The sequence below is a fragment of the Mobula birostris genome, chromosome 9 (assembly GCF_030028105.1).
Source record: "Mobula birostris isolate sMobBir1 chromosome 9, sMobBir1.hap1, whole genome shotgun sequence".
Taxonomy (NCBI): Eukaryota; Metazoa; Chordata; class Chondrichthyes; order Myliobatiformes; family Myliobatidae; genus Mobula; species Mobula birostris.
The window spans coordinates 115308177-115327787 of record NC_092378.1 but is presented as its reverse complement, the minus strand read 5'-3'; the positions used below and the strand labels follow the sequence as shown (position 1 = coordinate 115327787).

The 19611-nt window shown below is 42.1% G+C and overlaps 1 protein-coding gene across 1 annotated transcript in view; it reads right to left on the bottom strand.

Moving 5' to 3' along the window:
- Positions 1 to 19611, bottom strand: part of chtf18 (CTF18, chromosome transmission fidelity factor 18 homolog (S. cerevisiae)) — a 98618-nt gene that overhangs the window by 62653 nt on the left and 16354 nt on the right. The window contains exons 7-13 of the mRNA XM_072269505.1: positions 17079 to 17217; positions 16082 to 16303; positions 15577 to 15674; positions 14828 to 14951; positions 5327 to 5463; positions 3990 to 4083; positions 1244 to 1342 (exon numbers count right to left, since the gene is read on the bottom strand). Of these exons, the coding sequence (XP_072125606.1) occupies positions 1244 to 1342; positions 3990 to 4083; positions 5327 to 5463; positions 14828 to 14951; positions 15577 to 15674; positions 16082 to 16303; positions 17079 to 17217 (913 nt within the window). The remainder of the gene's footprint in view (positions 1 to 1243; positions 1343 to 3989; positions 4084 to 5326; positions 5464 to 14827; positions 14952 to 15576; positions 15675 to 16081; positions 16304 to 17078; positions 17218 to 19611) is intronic.

Here is a 19611-nt window from a genome sequence, read left to right as displayed (position 1 = left end):
GGAGCTTTTCAAGATGGGAATGAAACAGAGTTTGGACTGATTGGGGTCATAAAGGGGAACACCCTAAGGGAAGGGAAGGTGACCATACAGTAAGGGTGAAACGTGTGTGTGAGAGAGAGTGTGAGTGGGGGAGGTCCCAATCAGGAACAGTATTACAATCCAGGAGATAATCAAAATTTGCAATCTCCGACATGAAAAAAGGAAAGAGAAAACGCTGCTTATTTTGGCATTGAATGCAGTGCAGTATGAAGTAGAACTGAGGACCAAGACAGCCTTGAGACAGAGCTAGGCTGTGTTGTTGCAGACGGAGGTCATAAGCATGCATACACCATTACATGAAATTTAAAGTCTGCTTCAGTTAGGCCTGTGGAGTCTGGTAATCTGGACATGTCCCAGAACACCAGAATCACATTAGCAGCAAAATATACAGCTATAGCTGCTTAATCTAATCCAACCCACCACTTAACTTCACTCTAATCAGAAAAAAGTTCACTGCACCTTTTATCTTGCTTCTATCTTTGTCAAGTTTGGTGAACAGTACCTCACCCGAAATATTAACTGTTTCTCTTTCCATTAATGCAGTTCAACCTGCATAAATTTTCCAGCATCTTGTGTCTTTATACCATATTGGCACTGTTTTTCTTAACCTACTCGTGTAGGTCTGGCGTGATGGACCAACTTTACCGTTAACAAGACAAAATACAGACCAAGCTTAGCATGCCATTGAGCCGTTCCAGACCACCCCACCACAGACGTTCCTTTAGTTCCATACATCTAACCCCGCTTTCTGCTCTGCTGAAGACGAACTTTGCATGACACCCTTACCCAGTCCTCACAATACCTACCTACACTGCATGATCAGCAGAGTTCTTCCACGCGCACCAATGTATTTGCTCACTAACAACATTGACGACTGTAAGGAATAGTAATAACTGCAGCTGAGTTCTAGGGCATAGGCAGCATTTGAATACAGACATGGAGAAATGGAATTCATGAGAAGAGTGATGTTTTTAAACTAATATTATTGAACAGAAGCAAGCATACTACTGAGTTAGATGACATTGCTTCAGTAATACCTTAGGAGGTAATGGTTAACTCAGGTCCAACCTAATAGTGTCCATGGAGGCTACATTTGACTAGAACACAATTATTCAAGCAGACAGCTCAATAATTCAGTGTGTGACTCCTCCTGTGAAACAACTTCAATTACAATGTTTGTAACACAGTCAGTTCAGCACTATACCTGTAAAGTGTTCACACATGAACGTATATCATTTTCAGCTTTGTCACACAGACTCATGAGAATTCCCAGGTCTGCCTTCATTCCATTTTTAATAGCAATCTATCAGGGAGTTAAAAAAAAAAGTGCAATTATCCTTAAGGTAAATCCAAATTTCAAACATAAAATATATTTCTTCAATCTCTCAATCATCAGAAATTTTATGAAAATAAAAATAATTATTCTATCTCGTAGTACCTGTTGCTACCCATGTGTGAATGGGTAGTGATTAGTAGTGCAATTTCCACCTCCCCCCCTCCTTTTACCTCTGTCTCTTTTTCTAAAACATTGAAACCCTTGGACATTAAGCACCCATTTCTCTCTCTCTCTCAACCAAGTCTCTGTAATGGCCACAACATTATAGCTCCATTACTAAAAATTTTTGACCACCTCTCCATTTAAAAACTCTGTTTACCACCTATAGCCTTAATACTATATGGATAAAGATCACAAGACCATAAGACATAGGAGCAGAATTAGGACATCTGGCCCATCAAGTCTGCTCCACAATTCAATCATGGATGATCTGTTTTCCTTTCCTCCTCCTCAACCCCAGTTCCTGGTCTCCTCCCCGTAACCTTTGATGCCATGTCCAATTAAGAACCTACCAATCTCTGCATTAAACACACCCCAAAACCTGGCCTCCACAGCTGCACGTGGCAACAAATTCCACAAATTCACCACCTTTTGGCAAAAGGAATTTTTCCGCATCTCTAAAGGGTGCCCCTCTATCCTGAGGCTGTGCCCACTTGTCCAAGACTCTCCCACCATGGGAAACATCCTTTCCACATCTACTCTGTATAGGCCTTTAAACATTCAAAAGGTTTCACTGCGATCCCCCAGTGAATGCAGACCCACAGCCATCAAACAATCCTCGTATGATAACCCTTTCATTCCTGGAATCATTTTTGTGAACCTCCTCTGGACTCTCTCCAATGCCAGCACATCTTTTCTCAGATAAGGAGCCCAAAACTGTTCACAATACTCAAGGTGAGGCCTCACCAATGCCTTATAAAGCCTCAGCATCACATCTCTGCTCTTGTTTTCTAGACCTCTTGAAATGAATGCTAATATTGCTTTTGCCTTCCTCACTAACAACTCTATCTGCAAGTTAACCTAAAGAGTGTTCTGCACAAGGACTCCCAAGTCCCTTTGCATCTCAGATTTTCTCCCCGTTTAGAAAATAGTCTGCACATCATCTCTACTACCAAAGTGCATGACCATGCATTTTCCAACATTGAATTTCATTTGCCACTTTCTTGCCCATTCTCCTAATCTGTCTGTCCTTCTGTAGCCTTTTTAAACGCAAACAACAGGAATTCTGCAGATGCTGGAAATTCAAGCAACCCACACCAAAGTCGCTGGTGAACGCAGCAGGCCAAGCAGCATCCGTAGGAAGAGGTGCAGTCGACGTTTCAGGACGAAGGGTCTCGGCCTGAAACATCGACTGCACCTCTTCCTACGGATGCTGCTTGGCCTGCTGCGTTCACCAGCGACTTTGGTGTGTGTTGCTTCTGTAGCCTACCTGTTTCCTCAACACTCACTGCCCCTCCACCAATCTTCATATCATCTGCAAACTTGGCAACAAAGCCATCTATTCCATCATCTAAATCATTTATATACAGCATAAAAAAGTGGTCCCAACACCGACCCCCGCGCAACACCATTAGTCACTGGCAGCCAACCAGAAAAGGATCCTGTTACTCCCACTCGCTGCCTCCTACTAATCAGCCAATGCTCTAACTATGTTAGTAAACTTCCTGTAATACCATGGGCTCTTAACTTGGTAAACAGCCACGTGTGTGGCACCTTCTCAAAGGTCTTCTGAAAGTGAAAATATACATCCACTGCATCAATTTCCTCAAAGAATTCCACAGGTTCGTCAGGCAGGATTTTCCCTGAAGGAAACCATGCTGACTTTGTACTATCTTGTCCTGTGTCACCAAGTACTCCATCACTTCATCCTTATCAATTGACTCTAACATCTTCTCAACTACTGAGGTCAGGCTAACTGGTCTATAGTTTCCATTCTGTTGCCTTCCTGCTTTCTTAAAGAGTGGGGTGACATTTGCAAATTTCCAGTCCTCTGGCACCATGCCAGAGTCCAATGATTTTTGAAAGATCATTTCTAATGCCACCACAATCTCTAATACTACCTTTTTCAGAACCCTATGGTGTAGTTCATCTGATCCGGGTGACTTATGTACCTTCAGGTCTTTCAGCTTTTTGAGCACCTTCTCTCTTGTAACAGTGACTGCACCCACTTCTCTTCCTTCACACATTACAACATCAGGCACATTGCTAGTGTCTTCCATAGTGAAGACTGATGAAAAATAGTCATTTAATTCATCAGCCATCTCCTTGTCCTGTTATTATTTCTCCTGCCTCATTTTCTAGTGGTCCTATATCCACTCTCATTTCTTTTTTATTTTTAACATACCTTAAAAAACTTTTACTATCCCCTTTGATATTATTTGCTAGCTTGCTTTCATATTTCCTCTTTTCCCTTCTAATGATTTTTAGTTGCTTTCTGCAGGTTTTTAAAAACTTCCCAATTCTCTATCTTCCCACTAATTTTTGCTTTGTTGTTGCCCTTTCTTTGCTTTTACAATAGCTTTGACTTCCCTTGTCAGCCATAGTTGTACTATTTTACCATTTGAATACTTCTTGCTTTTTGATTTTTTTTTTGTACTTTTTGTTTTTCTTTTACCTCATGCAGCCTTTGAACCAGCCTGGAGGGAAGAGTTGGAGGAAAGACTAATGTGAAAGCTTGCTGCCTCAGCTGTCTCAGAGATGGCACATACCTGTCAGTAAAGCAAGTCAGGTCAGACTGATTAACATAATTGTCCATGTGAGTGCAAGAAGGCATTATATAAGAGAAAAAAATGTGATAATAAACCATGCTGCTTTCTTCTACACAAAACAGGAAACACTTGCATTTGCTCTTTGTAACAGTAGGAAGTCCCAGACCACATTACAGACGAAGGAATAGTCTCTGCTGATACAAAGGAAAAGCAGCAGAATTGGCATTAAATAAATTCCCACAACAACATAACCAGACAATATGCATTGTTGCTCTGATCTGATGAATGACTACTGGACTGGAAAGAGCACCACATTTTCCTTCAATCAGTACCATTGAATCTTTTATACCTTTCAAGAGGTATTCAAAATATCCCTTCAACATCTGAAAAACAGGCTTGCACCAGCAATGGGGTGGCTCTCAATACTCAGTGAAGCATTGGCCTAGAAGGCTGTGGAGGCCAAGTCTCTGGATGCTTTCAAAAAAGAGATGGATAGAGCTCTTAAAGATGGTGGAATCAAAGGTTATGGGGATAAGGCAGGAACTGGATACTGATAGTGGGTGATCAGCCATGATAACAGTGAATGGTGGTGCTGGCTTGAAGGGCTGAATGGCCTACTCCTGCACCTATTGTCTATTTGCTGTTCAAGTCCCAGGAGTGAGACTTGCTTGCAAAATCTTCTGTCTCATGTGAAAAAGGCATCCATTCGTCTTGCGAGACCACGGATCTGCGCCTGGAAAGTCTTCACTCTCCAAGGCACAGGCCTGGGCAAGGTTGTATGGAAGACCAGCAGTTGCCCATGCTGCAAGTCTCCCCTCTCCACAACACCAATGTTGTGTGTCCAAGGGAAGGGCATTAGGACCCATACAGCTTGGCACCAGTGTTGTCGCAGAGCAATGTGTGATTAAGTGCCTTGCTCAAGGACACAACACGTTCCCTCGGCTGGGGCTCGAACTCACGACCTTCAGGTAGCTAGTCCAATGCCTTAACCACTTGGCCACGTGCCCACCGTCTCATGTGAAAGCTGTCTTAAATCACAGCTCAATCTGTGGTATTCTGGGGCAAGTAACTCCACTGAAGGTGGTGACTTCTGTGCCGATGTTCAGGGGCATATTTAACAGGCATCTGTGTCACTCTTATTATGACCAGTGAGGGCAAGCAGAGTTTGCAGAAAGGGTTACCATTCGAAATGGTTTGAAGTGCAAACTTTGCACATTGTAGCATCGGAAACAAATATACTAACTGGTCATTGCAGATACAGATGATTGGTCTTCGTAAAATTTCTCCCTCCTTTTTCTTCTTCTTTCCAGCAGTTCCTGGTGTTTCAGCTTCCTTCCCATCCTTACGGTTAACAAGATTCAGGAGTGTGTTTATTGCAGCCTGTCAGAGAAAGAAAAACAAAGAATCAATGTGAAATCAGCTCCAAACTTTCCAGCCAGGAGACCTGGAACAACACTTATAGAGATTGCATTTTGTTCAGCTCGACAGTGATCAGGGGCAGCAACAGGATAAGTGGTGATACAGTTACTTCAAACGTCTCTCAATCCAACAAAAGCATTGAAAAAGACATTTACCTGCATAAATTCACAGGAAATGAATGTTGCTAGCGGTGCTGCTAATTTAATGTACCGAGGAAGCAATTAGACCCAACAGTGTTAGTGGGTTAGTAACACACAGAGAATCTCCCCAAGTTACAGCAGAGTTCTGTTCCTGTGAACTATTTGCAACCTGAACAGCTTACAAGTCAGAATTGCAGCTACAAATGGAGTCTTATGGCTGCAGAAAATACCTGGAACAACACAACAGCTGGCAAATCTATGCTGCCAACCTTCCAAGTATCTGTTCATATGTATGGCCTATATATTAGGGCACCACAGTATTGTCCAGGTTAGCAGGACACTATTACAGCCCTGGGCTTTCTGGAGTTCACTTCTGGCACGATCTGTACAGAATCTGTTCAAAAAAGGTAGTAGGGATAGTCTGGGTAATTATAGACCAGTGAGTATTACGTCTGTGGTGGGAAAGCTGTTGGAAAAGATTCTTAGAGATAGGATCTATGAGCATTTAGAGAATCATGGTCTGATCAGGGACAGTCAGCATGGCTTTGTGAAGGGTAGATCGTGTCTAACAAGCCTGATAAGAGTTCTTTGAGGAGGTGACCAGGCATATAGATGAGGGTAGTGTAGTGGATGTGATCTATATGGATTTTAGTAAGGCACTTGACAAGGTTCCACACGGTAAGCTTATTCAGAAAGTCAGAAGGCATGGGATCCAGGGAAGTTTGGCCAGGTGGATTCAGAATTGGCTTGCCTGCAGAAGGCAGAAGGTCGTGGTGGAGGGAGTACATTCAGATTGGAGGATTGTGACTAGTGGTGTCCCACAAGGATCTGTTCTGGGACCTCTACTTTTCGTGATTTTTATTAATGACTTGGATGTGGGGGTAGAAGGGTGGGTTGGCAAGTTTGCAGATGACACAAAGGTTGGTGGTGTTGTAGAAAGTGTAGAGGATTGTCAAAGATTGCAGAGAGACATTGATAGGATGCAGAAGTGGGCTGAGAAGTGGCAGATGGAGTCCAATCCGGAGAAGTGTGAGGTGGTACACTTTGGAAGGACAAACTCCAAGGCAGAGTACAAAGTAAATGGCAGGATACTTGGTAGTGTGGAGGAGCAGAGGGATCTCGGGGTACATGTCCACAGATCCCTGAAAGTTGCCTCACAGGTGGATGGGGTAGTTAAGAAAGCTTATGGGGTGTTAGCTTTCATAAGTCGAGGGATAGAGTTTAAGGGTCGCGATGTAATGATGCAGCTCTATAAAACTCTGGTTAGGCCACACTTGGAGTACTGTGTCCAGTTCTGGTTGCCTCACTATAGGAAGGATGTGGAAGCATTGGAAAGGGTACAGAGGAGATTTACCAGGATGCTGCCTGGTTTAGAGAGTATGCATTATGATCAGAGATTAAGGGAGCTAGGGCTTTACTCTAGGAAAGTACTCTAAGAGGAATAGATAGAGTGGATAGTCAGCGCCTCTTCCCCAGGGCACCACTGCTCAAGACAAGAGGACATGGCTTTAAGGTAAGGGGTGGGAAGTTCAAGGAGGATATTAGAGGAAGGTTTTTTACTCATAGAGTGGTTGGTGTGTGGAATGCACTGCCTGAGTCAGTGGTGGAGGCAGATACACTAGTGAAGTTTAAGAGACCACTAGGCAGTTATATGGAGGAATTTAAGGTGGGGCTTATATGGGAGGCAGGGTTTGAGGGTTGGCACATTGTGGGCCAAAGGGCCTGTACTTTGCTGTACTATTCTATGTTCTATGGTCTCCCATGAGCAGGTGGGTTTCTTCCTTGTTTCTGGTTTCCTCCGACAGTCCAAAGACATGCCAGTTAGCAGGTTAATTGGTCATTGTACAACGTGTTTGTAAGTTGTTCTGTGATTGGGCTAAGGTTAAGTACATGGGCTGTTGGGTAGTGCAGCTCGTTGGGTTGAAAGTGCCTGTTCCATGTTGCTCAGTATCTCTAAGTAAAACACAAGTAGGCATTCATAAGCTGGAGAGGGAACTGTACAGGCCAGTCTGGGTGAGGATGAGGTTTCTTTCCATAACGCATTAAACTCTGGTTAGATCACATCTAGAGTATTGTATTTAATTCCGGCCACCCCATTATAGAGAGGATGCAGAAGAGGTTGACCATGATGCTGCCTGGATTGGAGGGCTTGTGCTTTAAGTAGAGGTTGCACAAATTGGGGTTGTTTAATCTGGACTATTGGAGACTGAGGAGAGATCTGACAGAAGTTTATTAAATTATGAGGGGCATAGATAAGAGTGGATAGCCAGCATCTTTTTCCCAAGGTTGAAATGTCTAATACCTACCTTTATGATAAATCGCGGAAAGTTCAAGGGAGGTGTGTGGGGCAAGTTTTAATTTTACAGTGAATGGTGGGTGCCTGGAATATACTGTCAGGGACAATGGAGGCAGAATCAAGAGAGGTATTTAACAGGCTCTTAGGCTGGCACATGAATAGTTTATAAACTATGTGCAAGCAGAAGGGATTATTTTAATTAGGCAGCATTAAGCACACAGGATAAATGTACATAAAGAGATGAGAAACTGCTGCATTCTGGTTTTCACCGAAATGCGGCTAAACAACATAGCAACTCAGCATTTCAACTTGATGGGATGACTGCTCTGCACAGACAGAAACTCCTGGTCAGGGAAATTCAAAGGAGGTGGAATCAGTGTGTACATTGATAAAGGTTGGTGCAGAAACTCATCTGCGGTTAGTAGGCACTGTTCTGTGGCAACTGAACATCTTACAATTAAATGCCAGCCACATTACCTGCTCAGGGAGTTTACTGTTCTGTTCATCACCCGCTGTCTACATCCCCCACCCCCCAACCCCCATGTGCGAACACCGATGTAGCCGGAGACAGATGAGGCATATTCCTGGAGGTCTCTTTCTTCTCCATTTGTGGTGGCTGCTTTGATCATTTGCTAGTTGGTCTGTTCAAAACAGTTCTGGAGCATAGTGATTGCTTCATTAAGCCGTACAGCAATGGTCTTCTTGACTCATTTCTCCATTTTAGGCAGCAGTCGGTATGCTGGGATTAATATGATGGAGATGTGGTCAGAGTGACGAAGATGAGGACATGGTCGAGTCTGTTTGTTCCCCTAATGGCCATGGTGACACGTTGGTGGAAATTTGGTAAAGTGTCCTGCAGGTTAACATGATTGCTGTCTCCTGCAACTATGCGGAGGTAATCCAGATGCTTGTGTTGTAGAGAGCTGATGATACCGTAAAACTCTCCTAGTATGACTTCAGTGTTCGCACACCGGGTGGGGGGGGGGTGTGGAAATGTAGACAGCGGTACCTCGAGAACAGTCATCTCACAGCCCAACCAGAAGCTTGGCTGAATGCTGAGGTACGCAGCCTACTAAAAGCCTGGGACGCTGCCTTCAAGACTGGTGAAAGAACAATTCTCAGAGCAGCCAAGAGAAACCTAATCCTAAGTATCAAGACGGCTTCAACCACCTATGTTCAGAAAATTCAGAAACATCTGTATGGTAATGATCCCCAGCATGTGTGCTGGGCATCAAGGGCATTACTGACTAGGCAAGGAAGAACAGTGTTGACTCTACTAATGATGCCTCCCTCTCTGATGCTCTAATGCATGCTTTGCGGCATGCAACACAACGCCAGCCTGAAAGCTATCCCTCTCCCAGATGAGCAGCCACTGTCTGTAACAGCATATGTCACACAACCTCTCATGGTCCCAGAATGCATTATACACTATCTGAAAAGCTCACCAGTGTCTCTACTTTCTAGGGAGGCTGAAGAGATCAGGACCATGCACATCCATACTCAACTCATTCTACAGATGTATAGAACAGAGTACCCTAACAAGCCGCATAATTGCTTGGCACGGAAAATGCATTGCGGCAGAGAGAAAGACTCTACTACAGTTAGTCAGAACAGCCCAACACATCAGTGGCACCAGCCTACTTGCCATCAAGAACATACATAGATAAAGGTGCTAGAAAAGGCTCAGTGACATAATGAAGGATCCCACCCACCCTACACATCAACTGTTTGTCGCACTCCCATCAGGGAGGAGGCTATGTAGCCTCCACGCCAGGAACACCAGACTCAACAGTTATTTTCTCCAAGCAGCAAGGTTGATCAACACATCCACCCACTAACCCACCCCTCTACAACCCCAACCACCAGTACTTTATCATTTCCTGTCAGTCACCTTATGTACAGACGCTCCTGTGCCTAGTGTCACTTTATGGATATACAATCTATGCATATAAGCTAACTTACATATTTATTTGTATTTATTGTGTGTGTGTTTTTTATGATTGTGTTCTTTATTTTACTGTGTTTTTTTTAATGCAGCATCAGATCCAGAGTAACGATTATTTCATTCTCTGTCGCATTTATGTACTGGAGATGACATTAAACAATCTTGAATTCGTACTTTCAAAACCATTGCGTTGGAACATTAGTATAAATGGCATAATTCCAATCCATTAGCTCCTTTGTCAATAATTAGGAATTCACAAGTGTAGGAGATTACAAAATGTTCACAACGAAGTCCAAGCTGGAGATTCTTGCACATGACTTTCAGTCCCGCTACCTTGCTATGCTTTGTTCTTGCTTTGATAGAAAGGTGTCTTCCCCTATTTATCTTCAGCCGAATATTGCTACTGTGCAAGAATATAATGGGCCATCTATATGATAGCAAGAGGTGGTGTGGAACTGGGAATAGGCAAAATAAAAGCTAACAGATGGGTTGTGGTCATCCAGAAGTCCCAACACAGCTTTCTTTACAACAATGAAGGACAGGATCATCAGCTCACCGTCTCTCCCTGAAGGCAACTGCAGTTCCCCCCACTCCCCCCTCTGTTGCCCAGCACAAATCAGAGAAGTACCGAGGATACTTTTGTCCTTACAGAATTTCTGGAATTTTCTTGCGATTTTTGTCATTCTTTTTCTTCAATGGATCTTCCCCTCTTGTAAATTTACAGAGCTTAATGATGCACTGAAGGATCGCTTAGTTTGTGGAACCTTACAAGAAACCATTCAAAAATGGCACCTTACATTTTAAGAGCAGTTGAGGTAGCTGTATCCATGGAAACAGCAGACAGAGACACAATTTTGTTGCAGTCAGGAATGGAAGTGAGCCTGAGCAAAATTGCAACATTTGAATAGAAACCAACTGACCAAATAAATTGTATTACCACTGCGGCAGGGGCTCACATTCATCAGACCAATGCGGATTTAAAGGTGAAATTTGCAGAAAATGCAACAAAGTAGGACATATACAAAGGGCATGTTGTGACAGACAAAGATAAATGGACTGTGCAGGGTAGAGAAAAAGATAAAAAGTCAAGATTTAGCTTAAAAAAAACACTAATCTGTATGCTGTTGATGATAAGAGTGATAGAGGACTGCATAGCTTTGAGATTTACAAAGTGAAAACTAACAACAGACAAGCAATATAGCTCACACTAGATGCGAACGGCAAATTAATTAAAATGGAATCGGCTACTGGCTCGGTTATTTCAGTTATTCCACAAAATGAGTTTGAAGGCCATTTCAAAGATACTGAACTGAAACCAGCTACAAAATTATACTGGACAAAAGCTAACTCCTGTGGGAATAACATTGTAACAGTGAAATACAACAAACAACAAACCACATTGGGGCTTGTATGTGGTAAAAACACGAGGGCCAGCATTGTGAGGCCGTGATTGGCTGAGACAACTACAACTTAGAGATCCATCCATCAATTGCATGCCATTCTCCCCTGCAATATAGCCAAGTGAAAGCAAATTAAGAAAGGTACTGGATTATGCCGAACACCATGAACCGTTGCCCAATAGAGGGCAAACTGATGTTGGTCCAACCTCTCTGCCTCTGGTTGGAAAGCATATTGGACGAAGGAAGGAGCATGCTGCTCAGTGGGATTGTGAAAGTAACAAAAGCAGTGGTCTGACAACAACTGTCTTTGTAGGCAATGTATCTGAGAAAACTCCTTATATGATAACCAGCCAGTTACTTGTGAAATGTGGCTTGGTCTTAAGCTGGAAGAGAGTTCAGGAGCTTATGGAAAGTTGCAAGAATTTGACTTTTGTGAGTATAAAGATCCAGAATCTACTCTTCATGCATTGAGGTTATTGCATGAACTTTGTGGGAGAAAAACAGCTGCCTGTAAAAATAGATACAAAGACCAAAGCTCAGCTGGGATGAATGGAAGGCCAAACAGAAATGAGTTAATGGAGATACGAAAACAGAGGATTCGTCAGATGATGTTGTGGATGAGGAAACCAAGAGGAGAGATCAGATTGTAAAGGGAGCAATAGAAGGATTAATAAAAGAATACTCCAGTGAACTAAATGCAGCTTCCCAAGATCAAAATGCACATCCTAGGAAGAAGAAAAAGGAAAAGAGGAAAATGGCACAAGAGCTATGGAATCCCTGGAATTTACTCCTTTGGCGAGTCCTGGGGCATTTAGAGATGAAGTAGGTGTATTTCTTTCTAAGATCCGAAAACGAGTGTTTAGGGAACTAGCAGATGAGGCCTGGAGCTGATCAGCAATAATCATATTGAAGGGTGGAGCAGGCCTTTCGGGTCAAAGTAGACTTATACTACTCCTATATTATGTCCTTCCGATAAAGCTGCTGAACATCAAGGGTCAGCAAGATTCCCCCTCTTTTGAGACAGTTATTATTTGGCATAAATATTACTTGCCACTTAGCAGCGCAAAAACAAATTATTACATTGGTTTTGCTGCACTGGGACATGGACTGCTTGATTTTCAGAGCAGTTGTGAATGGAACTGAACATTTGGGAAGCGTGTGAACATTTCTACTTCTGAGCTCATGACAGGAGAAATTGCCTTTATCTGGATACTTAAAACACAAAGTTAAAAAATGCAGATGCAGGAAATCTAAAATAATAAACAGAAAATGCTGGAAAAGTCCCAGAGTAGGTCGTATTTTTGGAAAAGAGAGTTAATATTTCAGGTTAAAGCCCCTTCATTAGGTTTTCAATCTGAAACATTAACTGTTACTGTAAGGTAGGACTTCAGCTCAGGTGCCTTCCTTTTAATACTAAGTACCTTCAGTGCTAGCAGGGCTCTAGGACTCAAACAATTTCATTACCTTGATGTGAAGAATAAACACTCTCACCTCACATTTGGAATTCAGGGCTTTGGTCCAGGGCCTGGAGCCAAAGGGAGAAATTCAATTTGGGAATCATTGAGCAAATTACAAGTGAATATGCTATTTAATAGATCAGACAATGATGGCTCGCTCCTATTACTACATATGCTGAATAAACTGATTAAGCATTGACAATTTGGATTGGATTGCTTTTTATTTTGTGAACAGGAAGGTGCCAGTGATGTAATAGTCAGAGAAGAGGCCACTTCTGAACTGCAAGTTTTCAGTTCTATCATTTTTGATCTGATTTTTGCATTTTCACTTGCAATTGCTCTTCCTATTTTCACACCAACCTGCTCTTCCTCAGCCTTCTCCACTGCCAAGTAAATGCTCCAAACAAACTGGAGGAACAACACCTCATATTCTGCTGGGGTATAGTGTACAATCCAATAGCATGAATGCTGAGATTTTCAAATTTAGGTAACCCAGTGAGTTTGGCACCTTCCTCCACCCCCCTCTCTTTCTTCTTTCCATCCTCTTCCAGTAGTCCCATTGTGTCCAGTTTCCTACCTCCACACCACCAGCCACCATCACCCAGCTTGATCCTCCTCTCCTCCTGGTACAATCCACCCACTATACACATGGTTCACCCACAGGCTTCCCCCTTTCCCCATCTGGCTATAGTTCCATTTGCCATTCACCTCTCCCACAATGGTGTGCGTTATCCTCCCTCATCATATTCTAGCACTCGTAGCCTGTCTCTCCCTTTCATGCCTTCTTACTCCATCCATCAGCTCTCTCTCAATATTACCCTTCCCCTCCTGTGCTTGTTCTGCATGTGCCATCCTTCAACTCTCCTCAGTCCATCAATCACCTCTAGCCCAGCTCACCATACCACCTGCCATCTTTACATTGTCTGACTTAGCTCTCTACTTTCCAACATAGTGCAGGGTTTGAAACATCCATAGTTCCTAATCACCCCCCTCCACCCTTGACAGATGCAGTTCAACTGTTCCGTGATTTTTTCAGCCAGATGTTATTTGATTTCCACAGTCTACATGGGAGGTTAGGGGGTTCTACCTTGAATTTAATTTTCAAATTAAGATCAAATCAATTTAAGTTAGCAAGCATAAAGTAATTATGGAAGGGATGGAGTCATCTACTTAACTTTTAAAATATGCATAACTATTTTGAAACAGAAATAATTTGACACAGAGCAACTTTTGCTTCAAATTTTACGCCTTTCTCTTCAAATCAGCATGTTATTCCTGATTTGGTTTGCCTTTAGTCGCTCTGTTTTTCAGAAGTAACTGCTGGAACTATCAAGTTATTTATACATCCATGTAAATTGGCTTTCTGTTCCTCATTTGTATCTTTGAAGTGAAAAAGAATTTGACGTGATAAAGAACAAGCAGGATTTTTGGAAGAGTTGTAGTTCATCATTTACATTTGAAAGAATTTATTAAAAACCTTTTGCCTGCCTCTGGCACTGTCTCACTACCAGCAGTTTGTGAGGCTTTCAATCTCTGACTGGGACACCTGTTCTTTTTATTTTTATTTCTTTATTGCTGATTTGACTAATATACTCATTAATCACCCATTGTCAATCAAAAGTTAGCTGCTTCTTTGCATATTCCAAATTCTTTAGATTTTGAGCATTTTTTCTTAAGTAACTGGATTAGAAGATACAATAAGAAAATTCCATTTCAAAACAGGACTATTGGCAGCCTCCTGCACTCTTATTAGACCAGTAAATTCTTTTCATGAAGTACACAAACAGAAATGAATAATGCAGCAAAGCTCAACTATTTTGGGTGACAGTCCTTGTAGGTACAGTCTGTCAAGCTGAGAGTCAACAATGATCGTGCGCTCACATGTTGAAACAGTCCTGGTTAAAAAAAATACTAGTCCACGCTTACCAAGACAAATTGTTTAGAGATCAATAGAAAGTACTCTAATCATCTTTGCTGGGACTATCAATGGAGATTTTAAATACAATATATTTTTTTCAAGTGGCATTCCATGCAGATAGTTCAAAACTGATCCAACTACACTTAACCATCTTAGAACACTGACTCACAGTGGGAGCACCATCGATTTCATCAATGATCAGACAGTTTGGCTTCTCGTTGGCTCCAAGCACAGATTTCATTTGGGTGGCAGCTTCGATCCTGGTTTTCAATATCTCTGGACTACGGTCGTCACTGTATAAGAGTTAAACAGTATTATTCTATGACAAAACATAAATAACTGTTGATATGGCACTCTGCTTACCAGTTTATAATACACGCCCTGTTCTCCTCCCCTCCCCTGGGCACAAGGTCCACTGACACTGCTGTCCTCCACTTAATATTTCCTGCTCACTCTCCCATAATCCCACAGGATCCTTTACATCAATCCAAGATGAATACAGGAAGTCTTAATTTAACAATGAATCTTAAAGACGGTGCTCCTGGAAGGGAAACTTTAGTACTGCATTGGCATTGCAATCCAAATAACGGGCGGTCTTGATTTGGCCTTGAACTCATGACCATCTGATCCAGGAGCCAACAGGTGCACACACTAAGCCACTGCAGTTAGCTGGCAGGAAGCAAACATGTTTCTTTGCTATTACACAAAAGCAGGTCTTGGTGAGGAGTTTGTTTGCAGTGTATAGGGAAGGAACTAACTATACATCATGACTGCGACAAGCAGATTGGCATAATGAGTAGCTGGGGAAATCACTAGCCCTATTTGCAAACAGAACTTCAACAGATACTGTAATCACAGTTTTACTGGAGCTTTGTAGTGATTTTAGCTTTATGGAATAGTGTTATATTCCTCACTCACCTTGCATTTATCTCCACTGCATTGTATCCAGCATGGCTTGCAATGACATGAGCCAATGTTGTTTTCCCAAGACCTGGAGGGCCACTCAACAGTGCCACCTAAAGGCAGAGAAACGAAAGGAGAAGGAAGTTTACTTTTCTGACTTTTATTTAAAAGATTGAACATAAAGTACTGGTGAATACATTGGGGAAAAAAATTGCCCTTCTGTGAATAGTACTGAAAGGGCAGTCATGGTAGTTTAATATCTCGTCTAAATGTCTGTGCTCCAAGCTGCACTTGCTCAATTAAAGTATGCATGGAAAAAAAAGGAAGGATTTATACTTAAGCACCTTTCACAAATTGAGGCCATCACAAGTGAAGCTACTCCTCCCTATTTATTGTTTTTAAGGTTACAGACTAACCCAACGGAATGCGCAAATCTCTTTAAATGTTCACATTCATTTTACAAGAATGTCAAGACACATCCTGGTAAAGAAAAATGGTTTGGTACTCAGTGTCTGGTTACCTTGTACTTTGGTCTGTTATGTGCATCTAGTTCAGCATCCAGAATCTCCTCAGTAATCTGTGCCTTGCCCTTCCATTTATTCTGTTGCTGTTGCTGCTGGTGTGACTGTTTCAAAGAAGAATGCTTTCCTACCACCTGTTTGCTTTTCTTCACAGTCTTTTCTCGACCAAAGACTATAGTGTCCCACAGTTTCAACCACTTCAGGAGGCAGCGATTGGTGTACTGCAAAAACAAAAGGCCCTTAAAAGTTGGAGAAAAGTTGGAGCTAGATTTAAACTTAGCAAGCAGTGTAGTGGCATCCACTCCAGACTTCAAGGTGAGTGGTACAGGGGTTGAATTTGGCTGGCTCCTTGCACACTTTCAATCCATGCTGGGTTGATCGTCGAGCTAGCAACTCAGCCTTGTAAAAAACAGACAATTGCTAAAGAAAAGGCAAGGTTGCCACCCAATGCGCCACAAGGCATGGAAAGGAACAACAACAAGACTTAAGCTGAAGTAGCAAGTACTGGTAAATAGTCAACTAAAGTTTTGCAAATGGCACTCTTACTCTTAAAGGGTATGAATTCTGGGATTCTCAAGACCTGAAACTGTAATCTAGAGTGACAGCTCTGCACAGTATTAAGGTGCAGAGTGTCACAGCTAATTCACTCGAAATAGGTGGAAAACATCCATCTGCATTAATTTAAATGGAAGACCTCCTCCTGGCATCCGAGTTTTACAGAATGATACCAACACTTCGCGGCTTTTCAGCCAATCAGGCCTGTACCATAACTCAACGGAGGTAGTCACAGGCAACAAATCCCACCTATCTCAGCTCAAACTGCCCCACCTTCCAGAGAGCCTACTAAAGTTTCCACATTGATTTCAAATCCACTTCTCCCCTTTCTCCCACTATCTTTACATTCTCTTAAAAAGGCACAGAGTACAATCAGTGCACAATTATCATCATTTTACAGCACAGCAAGATCTGCTAACACAATGCAGCAACAGTACTCACATCATCACTGAGCAGTTCCATGTATTGTTTAGGAGTGAATTTATCTACCCACAGGGTGCTGGAATTGTATTCATCAACTGCTTCACCTTCATCTATTGCCGTTTCTTCCTCTTCATCAGCTAACTCCTGGTCAATCTGGCTTTTAGAATAAAACAAAACATCCAAAGAACAGCGGGGAGAGGGTGCAGGAGAGGGAAAACAAACCATTTAATGTGCAATCTTACACAGGGTTTGGGTTTGAAACAGGTTTGATTTTAATCTGTTTTATGGATATTCATTTGACCTATTGTACATTTGACCTACAGGCCAAAAATCAGTTAAGTTTTACTGGCCAGTCAAGCAGTCTCTCTTTGAAAGATGAGCAAATGTACAGATCTGTGTTGTTTATCACCCACTTCCACTTTAGCAATGGATTCTAGCACACCCATCATCACTACTGGGTTCTAGTCCCCTAATTTTCTCCAATTTGCATGATTACAGTATATACACATATGAACAGTACATTAAAAACAATACTCAAAGTAAATTAGGTGAGGGAGAAAACACACAAACAGGTGAATGTTATATTTTATTAAAATAGTCACATGAAATTCTGCAATTACTTGTTAAAGATTTAACATAGAAAGGGATTTGAATTATGGACCACTTTAACTCAAAGGAAGTAGAACAGAATGAAACAGCTTGAGTAATCTTTCTTAACAAGTTCTATGATTGCCCCAAAGTTGCTCAAATGTCATCAACAAGACAGTCAATGTGAAAAGAATGAAGCATCGTTGCATTTTGGATAAAGTGATTTCAGAGAGGTTGGTTATGGTCAGAATTAACTCCTGCCTAAGCAAGGAACTGGGTCCACAGCAAATTTCCTACTGCCTTAATAAGTCTACAGCAGATACAGTCTCACAGGTTTTCCAATTGACCTTGAACCACCTGGACTACACCTATGTCAGGCTGCTGTTTATTGATTACAACATCACATCCAGCACCATCATCCCCTCAGTACCATTTGACTAGATTCAAAACTGGGGCCTCTATACTTCCTTCTGCAACTGGATCCTTTGACATCTTCACCAGGAGACCACAATTAGTGAGAACTGGAAAAGACATCTCCTCGATGATGATTGACACTGGTGTACCTCAGTAATGTGTGCATAGCCCTCTGCTCTGCTCTCTCATGACCCATGACTGTGTGGCTAGACACAGCTCAAACACCATCTATAAATTTGCTGAACACAATTGTTGGCAGAATCTCAGATGGTGATGAGGCATACAGGATTAGCATATACAGTACATAGGAAGGAGATTGAAAATCTGGGTGAATACTGCTGCAACAACTTCTCACTCAATATCAACAAAAACCAAGGAGATTATTATTGACTACGGGAGGAAACCCAAGTTCCATGAGCCAGTCCTCATTGGGGATCAGAGGTGGACAGGGTCAGCAACTTTAAGTTCCTTGGCATTATGATTTCAGAGGATGAGTCTTGGGTCTGGCACATAAGTGCCATTATAAAGAAGGCATGGCAGCACCTCTACTTTCATAGAAGTTTCCAAAGATTTGGCATGTCATCTAGAACTTTGACAAACTTCTATAGATGTGCAGTGGAGAATATACTGACAGTTTGCATCATGGGCTGGTATGGAAACACCAATGCCCTTGAACAGAAAAGCCTATAAAGCGTAGTGGATATAACCCAGTTCATAATGGGTGAAGCCTTCCACACTATTGAGCACATCCACAAGGAGCGTTGTCGCAGGAAAGCAGCATCCATCATCAAGGATCACCACCAACCAGGACATGCTCTCTTCTCACAGCTGCCATCAAGAAGGAAGTACAAGAACTTCTGGACCAGCACCACCAAGTTCAGGAACAGTTATTACCTCACAATAATCACGCTCTTGAACCAGAGGCGATAATTAAACACACCCAAAATTGTTCCAACAATAAACTGTTCCCACAACTTATAGACTCACTTTCAAAGACTCTTCACCTCATATTGTCGATATTTACTGCTCAGTTAACTATTATGTTTTTGATTTTGCACATTAGTTGTTTGTCCACACATTTGTTGTGTGCGTATTTACACTGATTCTATTAAATTTCTTTGTATTTCCTGTGAATGCCCTCAAGAAAATGAATTTCAGTGTGGTATATAGTCACACATACGTACTCTGATAATAAATCTACTTTGAACTTTGAGATGAATTGGCTGGTTGAGTGCTGACACCACAACAACTTTGCACTCAACATCAGTAAGACCAAGGAACTGATTATGGACTTACGGAAAGGAAAGTCCACCCTTTCCATTGCTGATTCCTCAATGTCAGAGGACCTCACATTGAGGAATCAGCAATGGAAAGGGTGGACAATTTCAAGTTTCTGAGTGTCAACATCTCTGAAGACCTGTCCTGGGCCCAACATATTGATGCAAATGCAAAGAAGGCATGTCAGCAGCTATATTTCATAAGGAGATTTCATATGTCATCAAAGACACTAACAAATTTCTACAGATGTACTGTGGAGAGCATCTTAACT